The sequence below is a fragment of the Vombatus ursinus genome, unplaced genomic scaffold, assembly GCF_900497805.2.
Source record: "Vombatus ursinus unplaced genomic scaffold, bare-nosed wombat genome assembly UNPS02009918.1, whole genome shotgun sequence".
NCBI lineage: Eukaryota > Metazoa > Chordata > Mammalia > Diprotodontia > Vombatidae > Vombatus > Vombatus ursinus.
The window spans coordinates 5,947,769-5,974,171 of NW_020949696.1; the positions used below are offsets into that span (position 1 = coordinate 5,947,769).

Sequence of the window (26,403 nt, forward strand, 5' to 3'; positions counted from 1 at the left end):
GAGCTGGGCTGGGGCCTTAGAACACAGAATGTCAGAGATTGGAGGGGACTTAAAACATAGATTGTCAGAATTGGGAAGGTCCTTAGGACACAGACTGTCAGAGCTGGGAGGGGCCTTAGAACACAGATTGTCAGAACTGTGAGGGGCCTCAGAACAGAGAATGTCAGAGATTGGAGGGGCCTTAGAACACAGATTGTCAGAGCTGGGAGGGCCCTTAGAACACAGAATGTCAGAGCTGGGCTGGGGCCTTAGAACACAGAATGTCAGAGCTGGGCTGGGGCCTTAGAACACAGAATGTCAGAGCTGGACTGGTGCCTTAGAACAGAGAATGTCAGAGCTGGGCTGGGGCCTTAGAACACAGAATGTCAGAGATTGGAGGGGCCTTAGAACACAGATTGTCAGAACTGTGAGGGGCCTCAGAACAGAGAATGTCAGAGATTGGAGGGGCCTTAGAACACAGATTGTCAGAGCTGGGAGGGCCCTTAGAACACAGAATGTCAGAGCTGGGCTGGGGCCTTAGAACACAGATTGTCAGAACTGCTCAGAACAGAGAATGTCAGAGATTGGAGGGGCCTTAGAACACAGATTGTCAGAGCTGGGAGGGCCCTTAGAACACAGAATGTCAGAGCTGGGCTGGGGCCTTAGAACACAGAATGTCAGAGCTGGACTGGGGCCTTCGAACAGAGAATGTCAGAGCTGGGAGGGGCCTTAGAACAGAGAATGTCAGAGCTGGGCTGTGGCCTTAGAACACAGAATGTAAGAGCTGGGCTGGGGCCTTAGAACAGAGAATGTCAGAGCTCGGCTGGGGCCTTAGAACAGAAAATGTCAGAGATTGGAGGGACCTTAGAACACAGATTGTCAGAGCTGTGAGGGGCCTTAGAACAGAAAATGTCAGAGATTGGAGGGGCCTTAGGACATAGATTGTCAGAATTGGGAAGGTCCTTAGAACACAGCCTGTCAGAGCTGGGAGGGGCCTTAGAACACAGCCTGTCAGAGCTGGGAGGGGGCCTTAGAACAGAAAGTGTCAGAGCCAGAGGGCCCTAGAGGTAACTGAGACCTAGGGAAGGGGAAATTACTTATCAATAATCATGGAAGTTTTGAAGGGCCTCTCAGAAGGCATCCAGCCCCACCCCTCTTTAAAGCAGCAGTCCCTCCCATCCCCAGCATTCTTGACCTAACGACCTGTTCCTTGAACATTGCTGGTTTTTCTGTGGCCCTTAGAGACCTTCCTCCTCATACCTTCCCATCTTGCTCCTAGTTATGCTCCTGGGGCCCCCCCAGAACAAGTCTTCTTTGTTTTTCCCACATGACCACCTTTCAGATATTTGGAGACCCCATCGTTTCCCCCTTCCCTCTCCGGATTTCAGAGCTGGAAGGAACTTGAGGTCATCTTGTCCTAACACAAATGCCCACCATTAACCAGAATCCCTGGTTAATGACCCCTGTGATGAGGAATTCCCTACCTACTGAATCGGCTCATTCCTTTTTCCTTCAATGGAGCTGAAATCTTTTTCCTTAGGACTTCGGTTGCTGATTCCTAGTTCTGCCCTTTAGGGAAGGAGAACAGGTCTGATCCTTTTCCTGACTCCTCTGTTATTATCTAGTGCACCACCATCCTCACAGTCCCTCAGGCTTATTACCTAGAAGTCCACCTGGACTCCCCACTCTCTCTCACCCCCCATAGTCAAGCTGTTGCCAAGATGGGCTGATTTCACCTTTGGAACATCTCTTGAATACACCCCCCTTCTCTCCTCTGATGCTGCCGCCCCTCTGGTGCAGACTGTCATCACCTCACATCTGGATTAGTGCAAGAGCCTACTGGTGGGTTTACCTGCCTCAAATCTCTCACTACTCCCATCCATCCTCCATTTGGTCCAACTGTGATGTCCCCCTACTCAATAAACTCCAATGGTTCCCCACCACCTCCAAGATCAAATATAAAATCCTCTTTTTGGCTTTCAAAGCCCTTCATAACCTGCCCTCCCCTGCCCCACCACACACACACATACCCTACACCTTACTCCATTCCATGTGCTCTGTGATTCTGTGATGCTCCACCTCTCAGCTCTGGTTTGTCCTCCATGCCTGGAATGCTCTCCCTCCTTCCTTCTAGTCCCAGCCAAACTCCCACTTTTTACAGGAAACCTTTCCCATTTCCCCCTCCATTCTAGTGCCTTCCCTCTCTTGATTATGTCCAATTTATCCTGAATATCTCTTGTTTGTGCTCAATTGTTTGCACGTGTCTGTCCCATTAAAATGTACTCCTCTTGAGGGTAGGGACTATATTTTGCCTTTCTCTCTGTCCCCAGCACTTAACACAGTGCTTGGTACATAATAGGTGCTTAATAAATATTTGTTGACTGACTGACTGATCCCTCTTGCCTATGACAGCCCTTCAGATACTTCAGGATAGACAGTCTCAAGAAACATAGAATTAGAGACTTGGAAGGGGTCTCAGTAACCACCTAGTCTAACTCCCACACAAAAGGAATCCTCCCTTATCACTGGCTGCTGTGCTTTAGGACTTGTCTTCTCCCCCACCCTCCAGGAAGCTCATTATTGGGATAACCTCATCCTCATCATCATCCCCTGCCCCTCTGATTGGAAGGTGGCGCCATGAACGCCAAACCTCCATTTAAGGAGGGAACTCAGCTCAGGCATCTCCCTCATTCCTCCCATTCCTCCCGTGGTAGACTGTCTAGTCCACATGCCCCCATGTTGGGTCCCTCCCCTCACCCTTCCCATCTCTGCCTTTCAACTTCTTTTTGTGTGTTGTCTTCCCTCCCCCATTAGATTGTAAGCTCCACGATGGCAGGGACTGTTTTTCTTATTTTGTATTTGTATCTCCAGTGCTTAGCATAGCACCTTGCTCATAGTAGGTACTCAATAAACATTTATTGACTACTGACTATGACACACCCAACAAGTGGTCATCCAGCTTCTTCTCGAAGACCTCCCAGAAGGGCATTTCCCTAAACCTTCTCTCCCCTAAATATAAATGTGCTTGGCTTCTTCAAACGATTCTTGGATGACACGATATAATACATGATCTCTTTTCCATCTTAGCCCCCTTCTTCTGAACATGCTCCCTCTTAAACTCAATACATTAGACATTTTTCCATCTGTTGTTGGCACCACCATCTTCCCAATCTCCCAAACTCATATGCTAGATTCATTCCTACCTCCTGGGACTCCATTCATATGGTTCTCCAGCACTGGGAATACCGCCCCATGCCCCTAACTTTTCAAATTCTCCTTGTCCTTTAAAGCTCAGCTCCTAACTCACCTCCTCCAGGAAACCTGCCTTGACCAGTCCAGCCCATGCTGATCTTGCCTTCAAACCTTCTCCAGGATGGGCCATCTAGTTCATTTCTTGAATTCTTGCCTCCTGTGCTCTTATCTCCCTAACTAGACTATGGGCTTCTCAGTGTTACCATTATCCTTAGTGGAGACAGGGATAAAGTTGATGTTATGGAAAGAGCCTAGACTCTAGGAGTCAGTAGATTTGGCCTCCAATTCCAGCTCTGTTACCAACTCCTGGAGTGATTTAAAGCAAATCCCTTCACTGACCTGGGCCTCAGTTTCCCCATCTGCAAGGGCTTGAGCTAGATGATCTAGAGCTAAATAAGTAAAGCTCTTTCTGATTTTAATTTCCCATGTGCTAAAGTCTTTTCCAATTCTGATGTTCTATATTCTGTGTTCTATGTTCTAAGGGAATTTCCAGCTCTATCAATCTTCAGTGGATACCCTAGGGACCTTCACAACAGTACCGTAGAAAGAGCATTAGCTTTGGAGTCTCAAAGAGATAGGTTCCAGTCTAGTCCTTCTACTTCTTGGGTGACTTTTGGCAAGGCACTTAACCTCTGGGCCTCCTATTCCTTATTTATAAAGGGAGGAAGGGGACTTGACTCCCAGCTCTGATGTTCTAGGCTCTGAGGCCCCTCCCAGTCCGGGTGATCTAAAGGCAGTTCTAGCTCAGATAGTCTGTGTTGCTGATTCTGAGGCCCCTCCCGGCTCTGATGTTCTAGGTCAGTGGTTCTCAAAGGGTGCACCAGGAAACACCTGAGTTTTAGCTCGATATACCCCAAATTGTACAGGATTTACACTAAGAAAAACCCATGTGCATTCCAGTTTCCCAACTCTTCCCGGATGTGCCCAGATTCTTCTCAGCAGAGAATGTTAACTGTGTCGGCGGCAAAAACTGTTGAGAAATTTCAATCTAAGTCACAGGATGTTCTTTCTGGTTCTGATGTTCCATGTTCTAGATGCCCTTCCCACTCCAGGAGTCTAGGCTGTTGGCAGGGTTATGGAGTCCTCCGGGCAGCTGAGTCTTGAATACAAATCCGGGCCGGGGCTGGGGCTGGAGAGAGCCTTGTGAAGCGGGTGGGAAGCCCCAGTCCCCACCACCCCTACTTCTCTCCCCTCCTCCCCAGGGGTGAGAATGCTGGATGGCTCCGTCACTGACATCGTAGAAGCCCAGTCCCTGAGCCTTCAGCCCCAGCATATCCACATCTATAGCGCCAGCTGGGGTCCCGAGGACGACGGGCGCACGGTGGACGGCCCTGGGGTGCTGACTCAAGAGGCCTTCTCCCTGGGAGTCAACACCGTGAGTACCGGCTATGGGTGTGGCTCCTAGGGATACTTTTCCCACCACCTCTCCCTCCATTCAGAGCCTGACCTAATCTGCAGCTAAACTCAGACTCAGAGGAAAGGTCAGATTCAATTCCACAAACATTTACTTAAAACCCTGGCTACAAGGCACCAGTAGGGGGAGATGATGATGATGTTGGTTTTTAAAAAATTAACTAGATTTTTGTTGGTATCTTTTGTTTTTACATCTCCTAAATGTCCCCCTGTATCTGTCTCCCTCCTCCCATCCAAAGAGCCATCCTTTATAAGAAAAAGAGGGAGAAGAAAACAAAAATTTAGAAAAGCTTGTAAAAAAAAATCTGACAATATATGCAATGTTCCATACCTGTGGGTTGCCCTGCCCCCAATTTCTGCAAAGGAGTAAGGGAAGGGGTGTTCTCATAGATGATGGTGAATCTTTCTAAAGCTCTCATTTCTATCACTCTTCAAGGTGTGCAAAATGCTTTCCTTCCAATAATCTTGTGGGGAATGCCCCCATTCTAAGAGTAAGGGAATCAAGGCTCAGAGACAGTGACTTGTTCAGGACTACACAGCTATGCTATGGCAGATACTCTGCCCAGCCGTCTTGCCTACTAAGCTGCCATTCTTGCCCTGGACCTTACAGCCTAGCAGTCAGACCTTGAGATTATGGTACCCAGCCATTGACAGACGGCAGGACCAAAGCAGGAAGAACGCCAGATTCAGAGTCAGGAGATTTGCCTTTGAGTTCCGGCCCCAAAGATCACTCAATCTCCCTCATTTTCCTTTTCCTCAGAGATGCAGGGCAGGGTAATGGGAAGAGAGCTGGTCCTGGGGTGGGGGTGGGGGGTGAGTCCTGTCTCAGATATTTGTAAGTCATGGGACATTGAACAAGTCCTCCCTCTGAGCCTCAAGTTTCTTCATCTGCAAAATGGGGATAATAATACACTTCCTACTTCATAGGACTGTGGAAGTAAAAGAACTTTGTAAACCATAAAGCACTCGCAAAATAAGGGATGTATCCTAACATCTTTCACATTTTTAAGAACTCTTTACAGTTTAGGAGCAGCGTGGAAAAGGGCTGGATTTGGAGTCAGAGGCCTGAATTCAAATCCTAGCTCTGCCCCTTACTATTTGGGTGGCATTGGGCACGTGATTTCAGCCCCCCTCAGTTCCGTCATCTCTAAAGAGTGAGGGGAGCAGGCTTGGATGAGACCGCCACTCAGGTCCCTTCCAGCTCCAGTGTGGGGAGCTCCGTATCACTAATGGCGACAAGTGGCCTTCTCGGCCCCGGTTGCATCTGGTCCTCATCACACTCGTTGTGAGGGAAGTAGTGCAAGTGCTGATATGGCAGGCAGATATAACCTGGACTGGGATCCTGCGGCGCTGAGTTTGAACCCTGGCCCCACCAGCTTGCTAGCTATGGGACCTCAGGCAAGTCAATTCAACAAGTATTTAATAAGCACCTTAATAAAAGGCATCTTGATGGCTCAGTGGATAGCACACTGGACATGGGCCTGGAGTCGGGAAGGCCTGAGTTCAAAATAGCCTCAGACGCTTACTAGCCGTGTGACCCTGGGCAAGTCACTTAACTTCTGTTTGCCTTAATCCACTGGAGCAGAAAATGGCAAACCACTCGAGTGTTTTTGCCAGGAAAACCCTATGGACTCTTGATTGCACGAGTATAACCTGTATCAAATTGTTTATCCTCTCAGGGAAGGGGTAGGGGAGAGAGGGAGAGAATTTGAAACTCAAAGTTTTGAAAAATAAATGTTAAAAATTATTTTTACATGCAATTGGGGAAAAAATAAAATAATATAATTAAAAAGAAAGGAAGAAAGAAAGAAGGAAGGAAGGAAAGAAAGAAAAAAGAAAGAAAGAAATAAAGAAAGAAAGGAAGGAAGGAAGAGAAAGAAAAGAAAAAGAAAAGAAAGAAAAGAAAGAAAAGAAAAAGAAAGGAAGGAAGGAAAGAAAGAAAGAAACAAAGAAAGAGAGAAAAAGAAAGAAGGAAGGAAGGAAAGAAAGAAAGAGAAAGAAAGGAAGGAAGGAAGAAAGAAAGAAAGAAAACCCTATGGATGTGCTGTGGTTCACGGGGTCACAAAGATGGACATGACTGAACATCAATGTGCCAGATTCTGTGCTGGACATTGGGGACACAAAGACAAGAATGAAACAATCCCTGCCCTCAAGGAGCTTACATTCTCCTGGGGATAGCACTGAGGGGGTACAGTGTCTACACAAGGAAGGAAATATGAAGCAAAAATAGGGTTCTATCAAGGAGAGGAGAGGACCAGTAACTCAGGGGATCAGGATGGACTGAGGACAGCTCCCTGGGGACTTGGGGGAGGGGGTTCCATGGTACTGGGGACATCACTCAGTATAGCCCTCTTTCCTGACTGCTTTTCTCAGGACCTTGCTCTCCCTGGTAAGGAGTCCTCAGCAGTATTAGTGATACTCAGTTTTTAAATCTTCCCAAATTAATAGATGAATTAATAAATAATAGGTAACTAATAATTAATTAATCTCCCCCAATTAACTGCAAATGAGGATGCTGACCCTCCACAGTAGAGGAGGCCTGGAAACTTTCACCCCCACATATGGTTGTTCACAATTCTTTTAGGAGCTGCCTTGGTGCCAATATGCATGCACCCCAAAGCCTACCACCACAAAATATAGGGGAAAATCAAAAATAAAATAACAACAAAAATATAAAAAGAAAATACCGAGCTTTACCACCCCTTCACCCCTACCCAACCCCCCCAAGTAAATAGCACTTGGTTTGCTATGGAGTCCAGCAACCTCTGCTGTCCATAGAGACCAGATTATCTTGGATGGGCCTTCAAAATGTAGCTTGTGGCCCAGGCTCTGAGCTTATATGCACCATGTCCAGTCTTGGGGACTTCTCCAAATCATTGCTCTTTGGCTTGTTTTGTTCCCACCCAGAGTTCCTTTTGGGAAATCTCAGAATGTAACTTAGGTCTAGGCCTCTGTAAATGAAGGTAAAAGGAATCCAAAGTCCTATACAAGTACTCAAGGGAACAATGCATATGGTTACTGCCAGCCTTCATTTCACGCCATGGAAAATGCAGAAAGCACAGTGTGGACACAAAGGCAGTCATTATGATTCATCTCCTTCAGAACGGTCCAGCTTCTCCCCCAATTTAATCCTCCAGACCAGGGGTAGGGAACCTGTGGCCTCGAGGCCACATGTGGCCCTCTAGGTCCTCAAGTGCGACCTGAATCCAAACTTCACAGAACACCCCTGCTCCAGACCATAACACAGTATGGTCATTTGGATACCTGTCAGATGAAAAGTGAACTTGGAGTTGTTTGAGAAGCAGGCCCTTCCCATAAGCCTGTCTTCCTCATAGCTCATGGTAATAGCAGGGGATGGACAAGTTCTCAGCAGACTTTTATTATTTTTAGTTTTCAACAATCACTTCCATATGCTTTTGAGTTTTAAATTTTTCTTCCCCTCCCTCCCCAAGACAGTGTGCAATCTGATATAGGCTCTACATGTACATTCCTATTAAACATATTTTCACATTAGTCATGTTGTAAGGAAGAATTAGAACCAATAGGAGGAACCACCAGAAAGAGGAAACAAAACATAGAAGAAGAAAAAAAAAAAAGAGTAAATAGTATGCTTTGATCTGCATTCAAACTCCAAAGTTCCTTCTCTGGATATGGATAGCATTTTCCATCATGAGGCCTTTGGAGATGTCTTAGATCCTTGCATTGCTGAGAAGAGCTAAGTCTGTCAATATTAGTCATCGTACAACGTGGCTGTTCCTGTGTACAACCTTCTCCTGGTTCTGCTCACTTCACTCAGTATCAGTCCATACAAGTCTTTCCAGGTTTTTCTGTAGTCTAGCACAATAGGATTCCAGTACATTCATATAACACCCAGCAGACTTTTTGTTCCCTCGTGTTGTTCCTTACTCCCTTGTTCTTCTGGCTCTGGGGCCATATGCATAGTCTTCTCCTCCCCAAGAGGCTGGCCTTGCCCTAGAGCTCCCTTTTCTCCTGATAGAAGATTCTGTTCCCAAGTCCTTGAGTCAGGGTTTGTTACAGAGGCAAATGTGAGGCTGGGGCTACTAAGGGAGTCACTTAATATAATAATAGTCAGCATTTATATAGCAATTTAAGGTTTGCAAAACACTTTGTAATACTAGCCTCTTAACACCCCCATGGGAGGTAGGTCCTCTTCTATCCCCATTTTACAGGTAAGAAAAATGAGGCAGGCAGAGGTTAAGTGACTTGTCTAGAGTCACACAGCTACTAAGCTTCTGAGGTGGAAGTTAAACTCATCTTCCTGATTCCAGGTCCAAAGCTCTACCCACTGTATCACCTTGCTTCCTCCAATCTCTGTGAGCCCATTTCCTCTCTTGTAAAATGGCACAATGATGCTTATGATTTCACACAGGTAGTAAGGGCAGTGTTAAGACTGGAATCCAAATCCTGTGTTTCTAATACTATAGTAGTATAATATTCTTTCTTGTGGGCATCTAGGTGACACAGTAGATAGAGTGATGGGCCTAGAGTCAGGAAGACCTGAGTCCAAATCCTGCCTCTAACACTTATTAGCTGTGTGACTCTGGTCAAGTCCCTTGATGTCCCAAGGTGCCTTAGTTTACTCATCTGTAAAATGGGCTAGAGAAGAAAATGGCAAATCACTCCAGTATCTCTGCCAAGAAAACCTCAAATCGGGTCATAAAGAGTCACACACAACTGAACAACAACCAACTCCGTCTTGTGGAAATTGAGGTTCAGTTCTTTCAAGGGACTCGTTCAAGGTCATGCGGCTAATAAATGCCTCCTGGCCACCCAGAGTTGTGAGGAAGGCTTTCTAAGCTTTGTAAACCTTGAACCCCACAGAAATGTTATTGTCATCATTCTTTTGTCCGTTGTCAGTAAAGACAACGGTGACAGTTTTACCTAGGTTTTCTGTGGCTGTGCTCACCATTCTCCTCTGGACCAGTTTGGCCGTCCCATGGCCAAGGAGTTTGGCTAAGTAGATAAAACTCAGAATTATCACAGAATGTTAGAGCTGAAAGAGACCTTGGAGATCAAATATGCCAGGAGTTCTTAACCAAGGGGACATGAACTTTAGAAAAATTTTTTGTTAGTAACTATTTTCAATACAATTGTTGTTGTTATTGTTGTTGTTTTTGGTAATCCTTTGTGTTTTATTTTATGCCTTTGAAAACATTATTCTGAGAAGAGGTCCATGGGCTTCACCATACCCCCTGCCAAAGGGGTCCATGATCCCCGATCTAGGTGCAAGATGGGAGTAGTCGATGGTGGAGGGGTTGTGGGGAGGCAGGTATACTGGTGCATTGTTAGTGGAGTTGTGAATCACTACTATCATTTTGAAATTATGCAAACAAAGAGGCTAAAGTGTCCATACCCTTTAACCTAGAAATTCCATTGCTGGGATAATACCCCAAAGAGGCTACTGGTAAAAAGAAAGTCCCCATATACACCTAATTATTTATAGCAACACTTTTTGTGATAGCAAAGAATTGGAAACAAAATAGCCCATTGACTGAGGAGTGCCTAAACAAATTGTGGTACAGGATTGTAATGAAATACTACTATATTGTAAGAAATGACAAATATGGTGAGTGTAGAGAAGCATGGGGAGAGCTACACAAATTGATGCAGAATGAAGTAAGCAGAACCAGGTAAACAAGGCACACAAGACTACAACAGTGGAAATGGGGCCTTTAAAAATAAGTTTAATTGATGTGGTTTTTTTTTTTAAAACCACCATAATTTCCTCCAATATTCCAGCCCCCTTCCTTCCCAAGAGCCATCCCATGTAACAAATAGTTCTTTTGTTATAATATAATAAATATTTTTTAAATACAAAAAAAAAGAGGAAAAAAATCAGTATAACGGATCGATTCAGTGAAGAACTCTAAAGAATTTCTGCAGCACCCAACGCCTGTTGCCGTCGACCACTCCCGCCTCTGCAGAGGGGTGGGGTGGGAGTGTCTTCTCATATCTCTTCTTTCCAGCCAGGCTTGCTCTTCATAATTTTGCCACATCCCCTTTTGATTGTTCTGGGGTTGTTCTTTTTCCATTTCCATTGTTGTAGTCTTGTGTGCCTTGTTTACCTGGTTTACTTATTTTACAGATGGGGAAACTGAGGTTCAGAGGAGTAAAATGATGACATGATTTCCCCAGATTCACAGAGGTCATAGGATCATATTTAGAGCTGGCAGAATCCTTCAGTGGTTTTCTAGGAACACTTCATTTTTACAGATGAGGAAACTGAGGCCCACAGAGGAGAAGGGACTTGATCATACAATTTACAAAGCCAGGATTTGGGCCCAGTTCCTCACCCTCTCAGTAATTTGTTATTTTTTCCACCATTCCGTGTTTTCTCCCCTCTTTGAATGAATGAATGAGGAGCTTCAGCAGGGAGGGATCCCAGTCTGTCCCCCCTGATTCCACTGTGCTCTGTGCAATTACAGACTGCTTTACTCCTTAGGCAGAGGGGGAGATCCTGCCATCTCTCCTCACCCTCCAGGGAGAAGGATGGCCCAGACAGCCCAGGGTATTGAGCCCAACGCTGGCTTTGCACTCTGACAACCTGGGTTTCTGTTCCGTGCTTAGTGGTATGACCTTGGGCCAATCTTTTCCTCTCTCTGGGTGTCATTTTCCAGATTGGGAAGTTTGGAAGAGGAGGGTGTTGAGCTAGACTTCTAGGGTCCCTTCCAGATCGAAATCCCATAAGCGTTTTCTCCCATGTCCCAATCCTCCCCCACTTCCCTTAATGCCACTGACTCCACAGTATATCACCTCTTTTCCAGGGTCGAAGCAACCTGGGCACCCTGTTTGTGTGGGCCTCGGGCAATGGTGGCCTTCACTTCGACAACTGCAACTGCGATGGCTACACCAACAGTATCTACACGCTGTCCGTGGGCAGCACGACCCAGCACGGCTTCATCCCCTGGTACAGCGAGGCATGCGCCTCCACCCTCACCACCACCTTCAGCAGCGGCCTCACCAATGACCGGCAGATCGTGAGTGTCGCGCCACCCATGCCGCTACACACACACACACACACACACACACACACACACACACGCACACGTATACGCACACACATACACTCACGCACACGCACACACACACTCCATGGCAGCTGGCTTGCTCCCCTAGTGGCTGCCCCTGCCTGCTGACTCACCCACCCCAGACCTCCCCGGCCTGGGCATCTGATGTCGGTGGCGCAGCTTTCCTCCCCACCCTCCATTTCCAATCCCCTTTCCCCAGGTGACCACAGACCTGCACCACAAGTGCACAGATAAGCACACAGGAACGTCAGCCTCCGCCCCATTGGCTGCTGGCATGATCGCCCTTGCCCTGGAGGCCAAGTAGGTGAATCCTGGCTGGGTGGGTACTTCATCACTTCCACCTCTTTCCCCAAAGGGCCTTTCCTTCACAGGGGGCATTAGTGAAGTTACTGCCCCTTCCTGGGTCTCAGTTTCCTCATCTGTAAAGTGGGAGAGTTGGACCAAATGATTTGTAAAGTCCCTTTTACACTGACATTCTGTATTTTTTCAGCCCTGACATTCTATGTTTTAAGATCCCTCCTAGTTCTGATATATGTGTCCTAAGGTCCCTCCCAGCTCTGAAATCTCTGTCCTAAGGTCCCTCCCAGTTCTGACATCCAGTGTTCTAAGGGCCCTCCCACCTATGATATTCTATGTTATTTGAGTTTCTTCCTCTAGTTTAGCCCTGTCTCTTGTTCCTCCTATACCCGTCTCCTTTCAGAACCTCAGTTTTTCCCTTTCCTTTCCCCCACCCCTGACCCTGTCCTCTCATCCATAGCCCTTTCCTTACCTGGCGGGACATGCAACATCTAGTGGTGAGGGCTTCCAAGCCAGCCCAACTGCAGGCTGAGGACTGGGCCACCAACGGAGTGGGTCGTAGAGGTGAGGGGTGGGGGGACGGGAGGGATTCAGCCAGTCCCTGGACCCTGGAGAGCCTGCCCTGGAGTCCAGGGCCAAGAAACAGATTGCCCTTCGCCTATCTCCCCACAGTAAGCCACCACTACGGCTATGGGTTGCTGGATGGTGGGCTGCTGGTGGATTTGGCCAAGAAGTGGACTATGACCCGACCCCAGCTGAAATGTTCCATCAAGATCATCAGCACTCCCATGTGAGGCCCCCCTCCCCCGCTTTCCCACCTTCCCTCCCTGACATGCACCCCTAGCCTCTGTGCTTTATATAATGACTGTTTAGAGCTGGAAGGGGTCCAAGACCCTCATTCTATAGATGAAGAAACTAAAGCTCAGAATAGGGCCGGATTTGTTCAAGGATACACAGCAAGGAAAGAGCAGATTTGAGACTCAAACCCATGTCTTCAGACTCATCATCTCTACTCTTTCCATTATGCCATGCTGAGCTTCGTAAAGGATGGTAGGAGTCTGTGGCCTTTGCCTCTTTCTTCCCATCTCTCCCCTTGTCCTGTGGTCCTGGGCCCTTCCTTAACCCCTAAATAACTTTATTCCTCCAATTTGCTGTCCTGGTCTGGCTCCCTTCTTATGCTTTTCATCATCTTCCCCCAAGCCTTTCTTTCTTTCTTTCTTTCTTTCTTTCTTTCTTTCTTTCTTTCTTTCTCTTTCTTTCTTCCTTTCTTCCTTCCTTTCTTCCTTCCTTCCTTCCTTCCTTCCTTCCCAGGGCCAGTGCCCCCAGGCCTTTCTTATTCATCCTGTTAAAACACAAATCTAGTGTAAGAAACATGGTGGAAAGAGTTTGGGAGTCAGGAGACCTAGGTTCTACCCCGGACTTCTGTGTTAGCTTGGTAGTGCTAAGGCTGAAATAGATAGCTTCTGAAGATTCTCCCCTTCCACCTCTAACATTATCTCTTCTAAAGCCCCTCCTAGTTTCCACATTCTGTGTTCTAGAGGCCCTTTAGGCTCTGACACTTTGTGTTCTAAGATCCCTCTCGCAGCCCTGACATTCTGTGTTCTAAGATCCTTCCCAGCCCTGACATTCTGTGTTCTAAGGACCCACCTAACACTGACATTCTCTGAGTCTCTCAATGCCTGCCCAAGGTCCCAGTCACTTTCCTGCATGCTCCCCTGCTTCTGGCCCCACCCCAGGGTGAAGAGGGTCTCAGCTCCTCCATATGACCCCTGCTTTCTCATCCCCAACTCCATCCCTGGGCAGTCCCATTGAGCCGAAGATGCAGGTGAGCCAAAATGTGTCAGCCTGCCCAGGGGAAGAAGTTCACATCCGCTCCCTGGAGCATGTCCAGGTACAGCTGTCACTCACCTACAGTCGCCGAGGAGACCTGGAGATAACGCTCACCAGCCCCATGGGCACACACTCTACCCTGGTGGCAGTCAGGTCAGCTCAATCTCAGTTTAATTCAATTCCTGTTCATCATCATTGTGCAGGGGATACAACAATAAATAGGACAGTGGTCCTGCCCTCAAGGAGCTGATGCTCTAACAGGGGTTAAAGGTGGGGATGGGGTTAGGACAAGGTCAAATACAACACTGAGTTAAGGGAGATCAATGCATGGGGGTGGGGGGGGTCCTGGCTTTGAAAAGTTAGAGGATCTGGAAAGTAATGTGTCTACACAAGACAACCAACTCATCAACTTCATAAAAGACAGACGTACAGAAAGCGAGAGGAAGGACAAATAACTGATGAGTTCAACCCACTTGGCCCAAGCCAACTACGACCTTGGCAGGGAATTGAACCAACTGGCAGATTGGATTGTGTAGCCACTGCTAGGGATCTGTGAAAGATTATGGAGAATGGGAGAGGTATCCAAGGATTAGAGAAAAGCAAATGCTGTCCTGATTTTTGAAAAAAGGGAGAGGAGAAGGAGAATGCAGAATGCAAACAATAGACCACCATGCTTGACTTATTTCTGGCAGGATTTTAGACCATATTATTCAGGGGCAAGGAGCAGCATGGTGAGTGTTTCTCATGAAGGTTGGGGTCCAAACCCATTCATATTCACAGTGGCTGTGTGAACCTGCCAAGCCACTTAACCTCTCAGGACCCTAGGTAATCCTCTATGACTAAATTGGAGAACATCTGCTGATCTGCATTGGTAGAGGGCTTTTCCTTACCTGGAGATCCCCAAACCAATGACATCATAGGTCTGGGCCAAAAATTGTAAAATGAATGAACATATGGAAAAGAAAGTGGTGATCTCCAACAACCAGCAATGGCTTCCTCAGGGTCAGGGTATATCAGACTAAGCTCATTTCTCTCTCTCTGTCTCTCTCTCTTTTTTTTTTTGGTGAGGCAATTGGGGTTAAGTAGCTTGCCCAGAGTCACACAGCTAGTGAGTGTTATGTGTCTGAGGCTGGATTTGAACTCAGCTTCTTCTGACTCCAGGGCCAGTGCTTTATCCACTGAGCCACCCAGCTGCCCCTCATTTCTCTTTTTTGTTGGTGTTTATTAGACTGCTAGATCAGAGGAGATGCTGTAGATATCATTTACCTAGATTTTAGCAAAGCTGATGCTATTCTTGTGGATGAGGTGGAGAGATGTGGGTTAGACAGTCACATTAGTGACTGACTCCACATTCAGGTAGATTTAGGCTTGGTAGAATGAACAGCTATTATGTAACTACATTACTGAAGGTACACCATTTTGGAAAGAGATTATTAGAGGTGTGCCCCACAGAACTGTGCGTGGCTTAGGGCTGTTTAATGTTCTTTTAAAAAAAAAATCTCATATATGATTTGGATAAGGCTTAGCTGGCATTCTTATCAAATTTGCCAATGGTGCAAAGCTGAAAGGGATCATTAATCCACTGAAATGGAAGGTCAGGAGTCAAAAAAAAAAAAAAACCAAAAACCAAACCAACAACAACCCAAATCAACAGGACAGGCAAAAACATTGAGCTGAATCTTAACATGAAATCTAAGAGATAAATGTAAACCCTTGGGCTCAAAAAATCAATTTCACAAGCATAAGACGGGAGAAAGTATGATTAGACAGAAATTCTTCTAGGGGAAAAAAAGATCTGGGGGTTTTAGTGGACCACAAACTCAGAGTTAATCAACAATGTGATTTGGAGGGAGCGAATATGATCTTTAACTGCATTGAGAGGCATAGCAAATAGGAATAAGGAGGTGTGATAGAGAGTCTGACCCACAGCATGTTGCCCTGAGCAGACCACATCTGGAGGCCCACATTCAGTTCTGCTCTCCTTTGTGTGCGTTCTTTAAGCAAAAGCTGGGGAACCAGTCAGGAAGCCTTTGTTAAAAGCCTACTAGGTACTAGGCATTGGAAATACAAAGACAAAGGGAATGTAAGGAAGTTACATTCTATTGAGGGAGATAACAGTATCTTCAATCCCAATCAAGCTAGCATTTCTATAGCACATGAAGGTTTGCAAAGTGCTTTACAAATATGATTTCATTTTATCCTCACATAACCTTGAGGAGGTAAACGTATACCATACACATTAAATATAAACATATACAAAGTAAAAAATGAGGCAATTTCAAGGTGGGGGAGAGGTACTTGGGGCTGATGGGGGGTGTGGGTGGGAGAAAGGATCAGGAAGAATCTCCCCTAGGTGGTGGCCCTGGGGGTGAGCTCTGAGGGCATTAGACATTCTAAGAGGAGAGGGGAGCACATTCCAGGCCCAAGGGGACAGCTTGAAGCAAGGGCATGGAGAAAGGAGATGAAATATCATGTACAAGGAGTGGTGAGCAGGCAAGTCCGGCTAGAACATAGACTGGATTGGGTCAAAGGGAGGCATGCAACATAAATCTGGAAAGACTGGCTGGAGCCACGTCGAGAAGGGCTATAAGTGCCAACCCGGGGGTTGGTACTTTATCCTAGGGAAATTACTGGAGAATTTTCAGCAGGCAGCGACTGGGTCAGAGCTATGCTTCAGGACAATTATTCTGGCAATGATGTGGAGAATGGAATGGAAAGGAAACAGGCTGTCCAGAATCACATGGTGAGGCAGAATTTGAGCCCCACGGCGGCCTTTTTCAACTCTGCAATTCCGTGATTCTGTGGCTGTGGCACCTGAAGGAAGCAGGGGATGCTTCCTGACAGACACCACACCTGACTTGGTCCTGGAAGGAAGGAAGGTCCTTCAGCAGATGGAGATGTGGATGGAGGGGAGGGAGCCCTTCACCGGGAGACATAGGGAAGAGAATGGAGAAGGGAGGGCCTAGTTGAGTTTGATGGGACTGTAGAGTACAGGAAGGGGAGCAGATGAGACCAGGGAGGCTGGAGCCAGATGGGGAGGGGCCTTGAATGCTAGGATCAGGAATTTATGCTTGAACTGGCAGCAGTACGGAACTAACAGTTTTGGGGGTTTTGTTTGTTTTTTGAAACAAGAAACAGGATAAGTAAGAGTCATACATCAGGAAGATTCCTCAGGCAGCCTGTGGAGATGGGGAGATTCTTGAAGCAGTTCTAACTGCTCTTCACCAGTTATCTTAAAATAGTTCAGGCAAGATAAGGGCCTGACTGCAGTTTAGAACTTCCCTGGTCCCCTCCCTTCTCCCCACACTGCCCAGACCTCTTCCTGGTAATAATAGCATTTGTATAGTGTTTTAAGGTTTACAAAGGGTTTTATAAATGTTGCTTCATCTTTACAACAACCCTGGGAGGTAGGCGCTGTTACTGTCTCCATTTTACAGACGAGGAAACTGAAGCCGAGGTTAAGTGACTTGCCCAGTGTCACACAGCTAACAAGCGTCTGAGACCAGATTTGAACCAGAGTCCTTCCTGACTCTGAGGCCAAAGCTCTATCCATTTGGCCACCCTGTTCTCCTCCAACCTTGGTGTTCTCTACCTCTGCTCTCCCCAAAGCAGCTCATTCTCCTTCCTTCAGGCCCCTTGACACCAGCAGCCGGGGTTATAAGAATTGGATCTTCATGTCCACTCACTTCTGGGATGAGAACCCACAGGGCATCTGGACCCTGGAACTGGAGAACAAAGGCAATTATTATAACTTTGGTGAGGCCTGGGGAGAGAGGGGAGGTGGGAGGGGAGGTGACGGCTTTCTAGAACCTCTCCAGGTTCTGCCCTAGAGGCTTGGGTTTCCTCCTGCTCTTAGCCAAGATACTCCCACCCCTAGTCTCCCCACTATAATCATTATCCTCTCTGCCTCCCCTCACCCCATTCTCCACCTCACACTGCCCAGGTACCCTTCAGAGCTATACTCTGATTCTGTATGGGACTGAGGAGGACACGTTGGCCCGGAAGCTGAACACGCAGGTTATCGGTGAATGCTTGCGACTCGACACCAAGGGGCTGTGCCAAGGTAAGTGACAGGCCCTGGTACCTGGACACCTCAGACCATGGGGGAGATTTTGGGAACAGGGGCTGCTATGGCCCAGTGTAGTGGATTGGAGAGGGCATGTCAGGAAGACCTGGTACTAGCTGCATGACCTTGGGCAAATCACTTAATTGTTCTGTGCCTCAGTTTCTTCACTTGTAAAATGAGGAGGGAGGGGTGGGTGCACTTAATAACAGACCTTTAGGGTCCCTTCTAGCTATAAATCTGTGATCCTGTGATTCTGTGACCCAGCCTCCCTGAATAATGTAGCAAACATCACTAGATCCCTCAAATCTATCCCGGTGGCTGCTCATTCATCTCGTTGTTAGTATGTCTGGTTCTATTGTCTCTCTGCATTCCACTTTCCCTATAGAGTGTACCAGCCCCTACTACATCCTGGGCCATCTCTGCCTCTCCTATTGCCCTCCTCGATATTTCAACTGGACTCGCTGGGGCTGGACCTCTGAAGCTGGGCGTCCTGCCTCCAAGGTCCGGATCTGTGCCAGCTGCCACCCTTCCTGCTATACATGTCAAGGCCATTCGGCCCATGCCTGTACAGCCTGCCCACCCCACCACACCCTGGACAAGCGGACTCACTCCTGCTCCCCACCCCCAACCACCTCCTCCCTACGTCTGTCACTGTCCCAGCTCACCAGCTCTTTACCCCCGGCGCAGCCAGAGCAGCTGAACAAGAAGACCCTGGTGATCCTGGCCCTGGCCTGTGGTATTCCCCTTTTCTTCTGCACTCTCTACTTCAGTTGTCATCTGCTGCGGATGAGCCTAGGCAGCCGTCACCAGGCCGGGGCTGGCCCTGGGCCCGGCCCAGCCTACCTGCCCTCCCGGACGGCTAGCCCTGGCATGGCTGCATCTTCCAACTCAGCCTCAGATCTGGACAGTGACAGCTCCTCCCCTGGCTAGACCTCACAGCTGCGGCCAGAGCACAGATTGTCTGGGTGGGGGTGGGGGTGGGGGTCCTCCACGTGCTATCCCCCATGCCCTAGTACCTGGATTTTCTGGGCTGATGAACCTGATGAGTTTCTTCTGCCTGGACTCCAGTTCCCCTTCCCCTGGTATTTGGGAGCCAGGGTGGAACTACCCCTTGGCTTGAGTTCTCTTTCCCTGGTCTTGCAGAGTAGAAGGGAGGGGGACTCACAGGGACTGGGGCACCTGGGGCCCAGTTTGAGGGCTGGCTTCCTATTTGCTAATAAAGATTAATACAAAGCTTGTTGTCTTTCCTCCTACTGAGGGGGGAGGGTGACTGTGTGTGTTGGGGGCGGGGTTGTCACTGGGTCTACAGATGAAGGCTTCAAGGGCCCAAATGGGAAAAAAAGCATATGCCAGCAGCCAGCAGCAAAGCTCAGACTTATGACATCCTGGCCACTGGCATTTTTAAAAGTTCTTCTGGAACTTCAGTGTTGGAACCAGAGAGGTAATGCTATTCAGATCCTGAGTCCTTTCAGGGTTACAAAGCACTTTTTTTAAAAAATTGATTCTTATGGAGATCTTTTGTTTTTTTTACATCACCTGCTTCCTCAACATATCCTGTGAGGGACTGTCTGATGTTGGCTACTGCCAAGTGGAAGTTGTGGCAAGATGGGGTAGGAACTGGGTATTAGGAAGTAACCGGAGCTCACGCTCCCGAGGCAGCGGCTGTGCTAGGTGGAGTTGTGGTGAACTGGGGAAGGAACAGAATACAAGGAAGTAGCAGGAGCATGTGCTCCTGAGGCAGGGGGCTGTGCCAAGTGGGAGTGGGATGGCAGAGGACGAGTTTCCTTTGCTTAGTCCCCTCCCTAAGTGCAACGTCAACCCCAGACACCTCCTTCCTGTGTCCTTCCTGACTTCCTGGGTCACGTACTTTCCCTTTGTGTAGCACTGACCCCAGAGGCCTCCTCCCGGTATCTGGGCCTGACTTCCTAGGTCACGTACTCTCCCTTTGTCTGTGCACTAATCCCAGACGCCTCCTTCCTGTATCCGGTCCTAGCCTCCTGCGTCACTTCCTCTCCCTTGGTGCGCTAAACTCAGACATCCCCTTCCGGTATCTGATCCTACAATCAATGACTAGTAGGCGGGCTGAGGAGGAGGGGCTAAGTAGGTACTTAAGGAATGGTAGTGGTCGAAGCTCGCTCTCTCTTTGCTCCTGCTCTCTTGTTCTGGCCTTCCTGCTTGGCCTTGCTGTGATGGCCTCTGAATAAAGCTCGGGTGTTGGCACCTCCTGGTCGGCTCGTCTCTGTGTGTTTATCCGGGTAGGCTCCGAATACTGGTAAGTGGTATGACTCTGGCAGCCTGCTCCTTATAGGAGGAGAGTGCACGGCGCGGCCGGCACAATATCCCTCCCTGGTGCCCAGCAATCCCTCATGACAAAGAACAAAAAAGAGGAGAAAAAAATAGTTCAGCAAAATTAACCCACATATTGGGGAGGGAGGGCGGGAACATATGCAGTGGGACGACATATGCACTGTCTACACCTGCAATCCCCTACTTTTACAAAGAAGCAAAGGAGGTGACTTCTCACAGCTCTCCTTTGGGGCAAGCTTGGCCGATAGGACTTTGAGACTCAGTTTTGTTTCGTTGTTCCTTTCATGTACATTGTGGTAGTCACTAGATATGTTATTTTCCTGGTTCTACTTGCTTCACTCTGCATCAGCTCATTTAAATCTTCCATGCTTCTCCATATGCATCATTTATCATTTATTACAGCACAATAATATTCAGATACATTCGTGTACCATAACTTATTTGGTCATTCCCTAATCTACTGGCATCTACTTTGCTTCCAGTTTTTTGCTACTATGGAAAAAAAGCTGCTCTCCTTTGCTGTGTAGATGGTTCTTTCTGTCATTTTTCTCATTCTGTTCAGTTCTGAATGCCATATTTAGGAAGGACATTGACAAACTGGACAGCAACCAGAGGGAGGTGCTGAAGGGATGTAGGTGCTGTGTGCCTAGTAATGGAATCTCTGGAACAGAGGGTATAGACGTTTCAATCACTTTCTTCCCACAATTCTAAATCACTTTCCAGAATGGTTGAGCAATTCATGGCTACTCCACCTGAGCATTAGTGTACCTGTCTTTCCAAAATCTCTCCAACATGAACTTCCCATCTTCTTATCAAGCGCTTTCAGTTCAAAAAATAATAGCTATAGTCCATTTGGTATAGTCTGTTAACGTTCACAAAGTTCTTTACATATATTATCATATTTTATAATATATTGATATTAAGAGTCTGCTATAGAGCACTGGCCCTGGGGTAAGGAGGACCTAAGTTTAAATCTGAACTCAGGGAAGTAATTTACCCCAACTGCCTCAAAAAAAAAGTCTCCTCTGTACAAGGCACAAGTACCCAGTTATAAGCCTAGTGCCATCTGGACAGGACCCTAAACCCCAGATTTGGAGCCATCCTGCCTCTCCATACTAACTAGATAAATCTTGGATAAACTTGGATAAATCACTTCCCTTTAGGACTCACTTTTGCCATCTCTAAGGTGCCTTTCCAATTCTAAATCTTATGATCCTATGATTGGTTCTTATTTGATCCTACCTGGGAGGGAGACAAGTTCCTGTAGGTACAATTATCCCTATTTTACAGCTAAACTCCAGAGTGGGGCAAGTGATTTGCCAAAGGTCATATGCAGAGCCAGGGGATAAGCCAAGGACTGAGAACCCAGGTGTCCTCACTCCATCCTGTGCCTTTGCTACTAGGTTGTGGAGGCCACAATGCTGCCAATGAAAAGAGTCTGTGGGTAAGGCTGGGCCCACAGAACGAAAGACATAAGCATTTAATAAGTATCTATGTGCCAGGCACCATGCTAAGTGCTTTACAAATATAATCTAAAAATAAAAACACCACCACATAAATATTATCCCATTTGATCCTCCCAACAACCCTGGGACATAAGTGTTATGACCCCCATTTTACAGTTGAAGAAACTGAGATAGAAGTTAAGTGATTTGCCTAAGGTCACATGGCTAGTGTGTGAGGTCAAATTTTAACTTGGGTTTTCCTGACTCTAGGTCCTGTGCTCTCTCTACCACCTAATGGCCTCTGTGTGCCTTGAAGCAGTGTGTTCAGGGATACACAGAACAGGATTGCTCCTATTTTGTCAAATACTAAAGAAACATGAATGAAAATTTTTGAATTCCTAATTCTATATATTTATGAGAAGTTTCACTGATGTTTTCTCAATTACATGTACATTTTTTTAACATTCGCTTTTTTAAAAAATTTTGAATTCCAAATTCTCCCTCCCTCCCTCCCTCCCTCCCTTCCCCCCTCCTTGAGAAGGCAAGCAATTTGATATAGATTACACATGTGAAGCCATGGAAAACATTTCCATATTAACTATATTGCAAAAGAAAATGTAGACCCCTCCTTAAAAAAGCAAGAAAAATGAAATTTTAAAAAAAGTATGTTTCAATCTGCATTCAGACTCCATCAGTTCTTTCTCTCTGCTATGTGGATAGCACTTTTTATCCTAAGTCCTTCGAAATTGTCTTGGATCACTGTATTGCTAAGAATAGCTAAGTCAACACAGTTGATCACGGTTGTCGTTTGTCCTTTGTTTTTGAAGAGAATCAATGATATCATGGGTGATGTCCTGACTTACCTATAAATTGGATTTAAGTGAGGCAGAGTTGCACAAAGTCATCAGCTTCACTTTCTCTTTCAGATTCATGGAAGTCAAGTGGCAAGACAAAAATCAAGATGACTGGCGATGGCCTGGGATACAGTGGATGACCTTGGCATCTTCGATATCTGAGCAAGCTCTTAGTGCTCCACAATGCTTGCTTTAGCAGCTTGGAACAAATTGTTCTCATCCACCCATTGTCAGGGGCAGTCTTTACATGCCTGGGGCAGATATCCCCCTAAATCATTGACAGGTTTAAGGCTCAGCAGTTACCCTCAGCCTGGTTTAGCTTGTCTGCCTAAACAGTTTATGTAGTGGCAGCCACTGTGCATGCTACAGGTGAGAGTTGAGAGCCAGGCAGACACCAAAGGTATACGAGCAGCCCTGAAAAGGGCTCGGCAAGCCTTCATACCAGAGGTGCTAGTCCTCCTTGAATACTCCAAACACTCTGGATCACTGTACAATATTGCTTTTAATGTGCATAATGTTCTCCTGGTTCTGCTCATTTCACTTTGCATCAGTTCATATAAGTCTTCCCAAGTTTTTCTGAGAGCATCCTGCTCACTATTTCTCCCCCTTACCCAGTTACATGTAAAGATAATTTTTAACATTTGTTTTAAAATTTTTTTTAGTTCCAAATTTTCTCTCTCCCTCCTTCCCTGAGATGGTAGACAATTTGACAAACGTTATACATGTTCAATCCTGCAAAACATATCACCGTATCAGTCATGTTGGAAAGAAGACATAGGAAAAAAAATGAAAAAAATACAGAAAGTGAGAAAGAGTACGCTTTGATCTGCATTCAGACTTGATCAATTCATCATGGAGAATTGTCTTCCATCAATGTATTGCTGAGAATAGCTAAGTCATTCACAATTGCACAGTATTGTGATTATTATGTACCATGTTCTCCTGGTTCTGCTCAATTCACTTTGCATCAGTTCATATAAGTCTTTGCAGGCTCTTCTGAAATCAGCCTGCTTATCATTCTTATAGCATATAATATTCCATTACAACCGTATACTACAAGGTGTTCAACCATTCCCCAGTTGATGGGCATCCCCTTGATTTCCATCTCTTGGCCACCACAAAAAGAATGGCTATAAATTTCATTATGATTATTAAATGAATAATAAGAGAACTTTTAAAAATGAAAAGATCTGGTTCTAGTCACCTACAAGCTCAGTGTGATGAATTGAGTGATATAGTAGGCAAAAAGACCATTATGGCTTTAGACTACATTGAGAGAGGCTCTAGCATCCACAATACTGGAAGGCAATGATAGTCTTTTGCTCTTGTCAGACTATTCAAGAACTCTGTTCAATTCTGGGTGCCATGTTTTAGGAAAGACATTGACATGTTGGAGCCCATCCAGAGAAAGGTAATCAGGATGATGAAGGGCCTGGGCACCCTGTCTTACAAAGGGAGTTAAAGGGCCTGGGGATGTTTAGTTAGGAGAAGAGAAGACTTGGGATGGGGGTAGGGGTGGAACGTGGCAGCTGTCCATGTATTTAGATGGACTGTGATGCCAAGGGGGAAGAGACAGAATTGAAAACAGATCACCTTGTTGTTGCACTCTATACTCCAGTCAGAATGGACTACTCCCATCTTCATTTCTTTGTAATATTCCCTAGACCTCTTACCACAACCCTCCTAAGTTAATTAATGCCCACCATCCCTTTGAAGCTCAATACAAAGGCTAACTCCTCCAGGCAGCAGCTTTCCCTTACCTTGCCCCAGACAAAATGCACACAAAAATGGCTTTTCCCACTGGACCTCATAAGGCCCCTTGTTTTGAAACTCTCCCATAGGCTTATCATGTAATGTTGCACATTAGAGCTGGTAAGGTTCTTTTTTTTATTAACTTATTTTGATTTATCAACAATCACTTCCATAAGCTTTTGAGTTTTGAATTTTTTTCCCCTTTCCTCCCCACCTCCCTCCCCAAGACAGCATGTAATCTGATATAGGCTGTACATATACATTCCTATTAAACATATTTTCACATTAGTGATGGTGTAAGGAAGAATTAGAACCAATAGGAGGAACCACAAGAAAGAGAAAACAAAACAAAACGAAAGAAAAAAATAGCAAAAATAGTATGCTTTGATCTGCATTCAAACTTCATAGTTCTTTCTTTGGATGGGGGTAGCACACCTTTGGAGATGTCTTAGATCCTTGCATTGCTGAGAAGGGCTAAGTCTATTAAAGTTAGTCATTTCACAACGTGGCTGTTACTGTGTACAATGTTCTCCTGATTCTGCTCACTTAACTCAGCATCAGTCCATACAAATCTTTCCAGGTTTTTCTAAAGTCTGCCTGATCATCATTTTTTACAGTTCAATAGTATTCCATTACATTCATATACCACAACTTGTCCAGCCATTCCCCAATTGATGGGCATCCTCTCAATTTCCAATTCTTTGCCACCACAAAGAGCTGCTATAAATATTTTTGTACATGTGGGTCCTTTTCCCATTTGTATTATCTCTTAGAAGTGCTATTGCTGGGTCAAAGGGTATGCACGTTTTTATAGCCCTTTGGGCATAGTTCCAAATTGCTTTCCAAAATGGTTAGATCAGTTCACAACTCTACCAACAATGCATTAGTGTTCCAATTTTCCTACATCTTCTCCAACATTTATCATTTTCCTGTTTTGTTATGTTAACCAGTCTGATAGGTGTGATGTGGTATCTCAGAGTTGTTTTGATTTGCATTTCTCTAATCAATAGTGATTTAGAGCATTTTTTCATATGACTATCGATGGTTTTAATTTCATCTAAAAACTGCCTACTCATATCCTTTGACCATTTATCAATTAGGGAATGACTTGTATTCTTATAAATTTGACTTAATTCTCTATATATTTTAGAAATGAGGCCCTTATAAGAGACACTGGTTGTAAAAATTCTTTCCCAATTTTCTACTTTCATTCTAATCTTGGTTGTATTGACTTTGTGCAAAAACTTTTCAATTTAATGTAATCAAAATTATCCATTTTGCATTTCACAATGTTCTCTGTCTCCTATTTGGTCATAAATTCTTCTGCTCTCCATAAATCTGATAGGTAAACTATTTCTTGCTGTCCCAATTTGCTTATAGTATCTGTCTTTATATCTAAATCATGAACCCATTTTAACTTTATTTTGGTATACAGTATGAGATTTTGGTCTGTGCCTGGTTTCTGCCATACTCTTTTCCAGTTTTCCCAGCAGTTTTTGTCCAATAGTGAGTTCTTATCCTAGAAGCCGGGGTCTTTGGGTTTATCAAAGAGTCAATGACTATACTGTGTCTTACATACCTAACCTATTCCACTGATCCACCACTCTATTTCTTAGCCAGTACCAAGTAGTTTTGATGATTGCTGCTTTATAATACAATTTAAGATCTGGAATGGCCAGGCCACCTTCCCTGCATTTCTTTTCGTTAGTTCCCTTGATATTCTGGACCTTTCATTATTCCAAATGAATCTTATTTTTTCTAGCTCTATAAAATAATTTTTTGGTAGTTTGATTGGTATGGCACTGAATAAGTAAATTAGCTTAGGTTGAATTGTCATTTTTTTCACATTAGCTCATCCCAACCATGAGCAACTGATGTTTTTCCAGTTATTTAGATCTGACTTTATTTGTGTGAAAAGTGTTTTGTAATTGTGTTCATATAGTTCCTGGGTTTGTTTCGGTAGGTAGACTCCTAAACATTTTATAATGTCTACAGTAACTTTAAATGAAATTTCTCTTTCTATCTCTTGCTGTTGGGCTTTGTTGGTAATATATAGAAATGCTGATGATTTATGTGGGTTTATTTTATAGCCTGAAACTTTGCTAAAGTTGTTTATTACTTCAAGTAGTTTTTTACTTGATTCTCTAGGATTCTCTAAG

At 45.6% G+C, this 26,403-nt stretch overlaps 1 protein-coding gene across 1 annotated transcript in view; it reads left to right on the top strand.

Annotated features, from left to right (window-relative positions):
* PCSK4 (proprotein convertase subtilisin/kexin type 4) overlaps window positions 1-19,088 on the top strand; it is a 38,865-nt gene extending 19,777 nt beyond the window's left edge. Inside the window, exons 7-15 of the mRNA XM_027853267.1 lie at window positions 4,434-4,606; window positions 11,430-11,642; window positions 11,893-11,993; window positions 12,451-12,554; window positions 12,663-12,780; window positions 13,794-13,973; window positions 17,452-17,576; window positions 17,764-17,883; window positions 18,272-19,088. Of these exons, the coding sequence (XP_027709068.1) occupies window positions 4,434-4,606; window positions 11,430-11,642; window positions 11,893-11,993; window positions 12,451-12,554; window positions 12,663-12,780; window positions 13,794-13,973; window positions 17,452-17,576; window positions 17,764-17,883; window positions 18,272-18,816 (1,679 nt within the window). The 3' untranslated portion in view covers window positions 18,817-19,088. The remainder of the gene's footprint in view (window positions 1-4,433; window positions 4,607-11,429; window positions 11,643-11,892; window positions 11,994-12,450; window positions 12,555-12,662; window positions 12,781-13,793; window positions 13,974-17,451; window positions 17,577-17,763; window positions 17,884-18,271) is intronic.
* The last annotated feature ends 7,315 nt before the right edge of the window (window positions 19,089-26,403 follow it).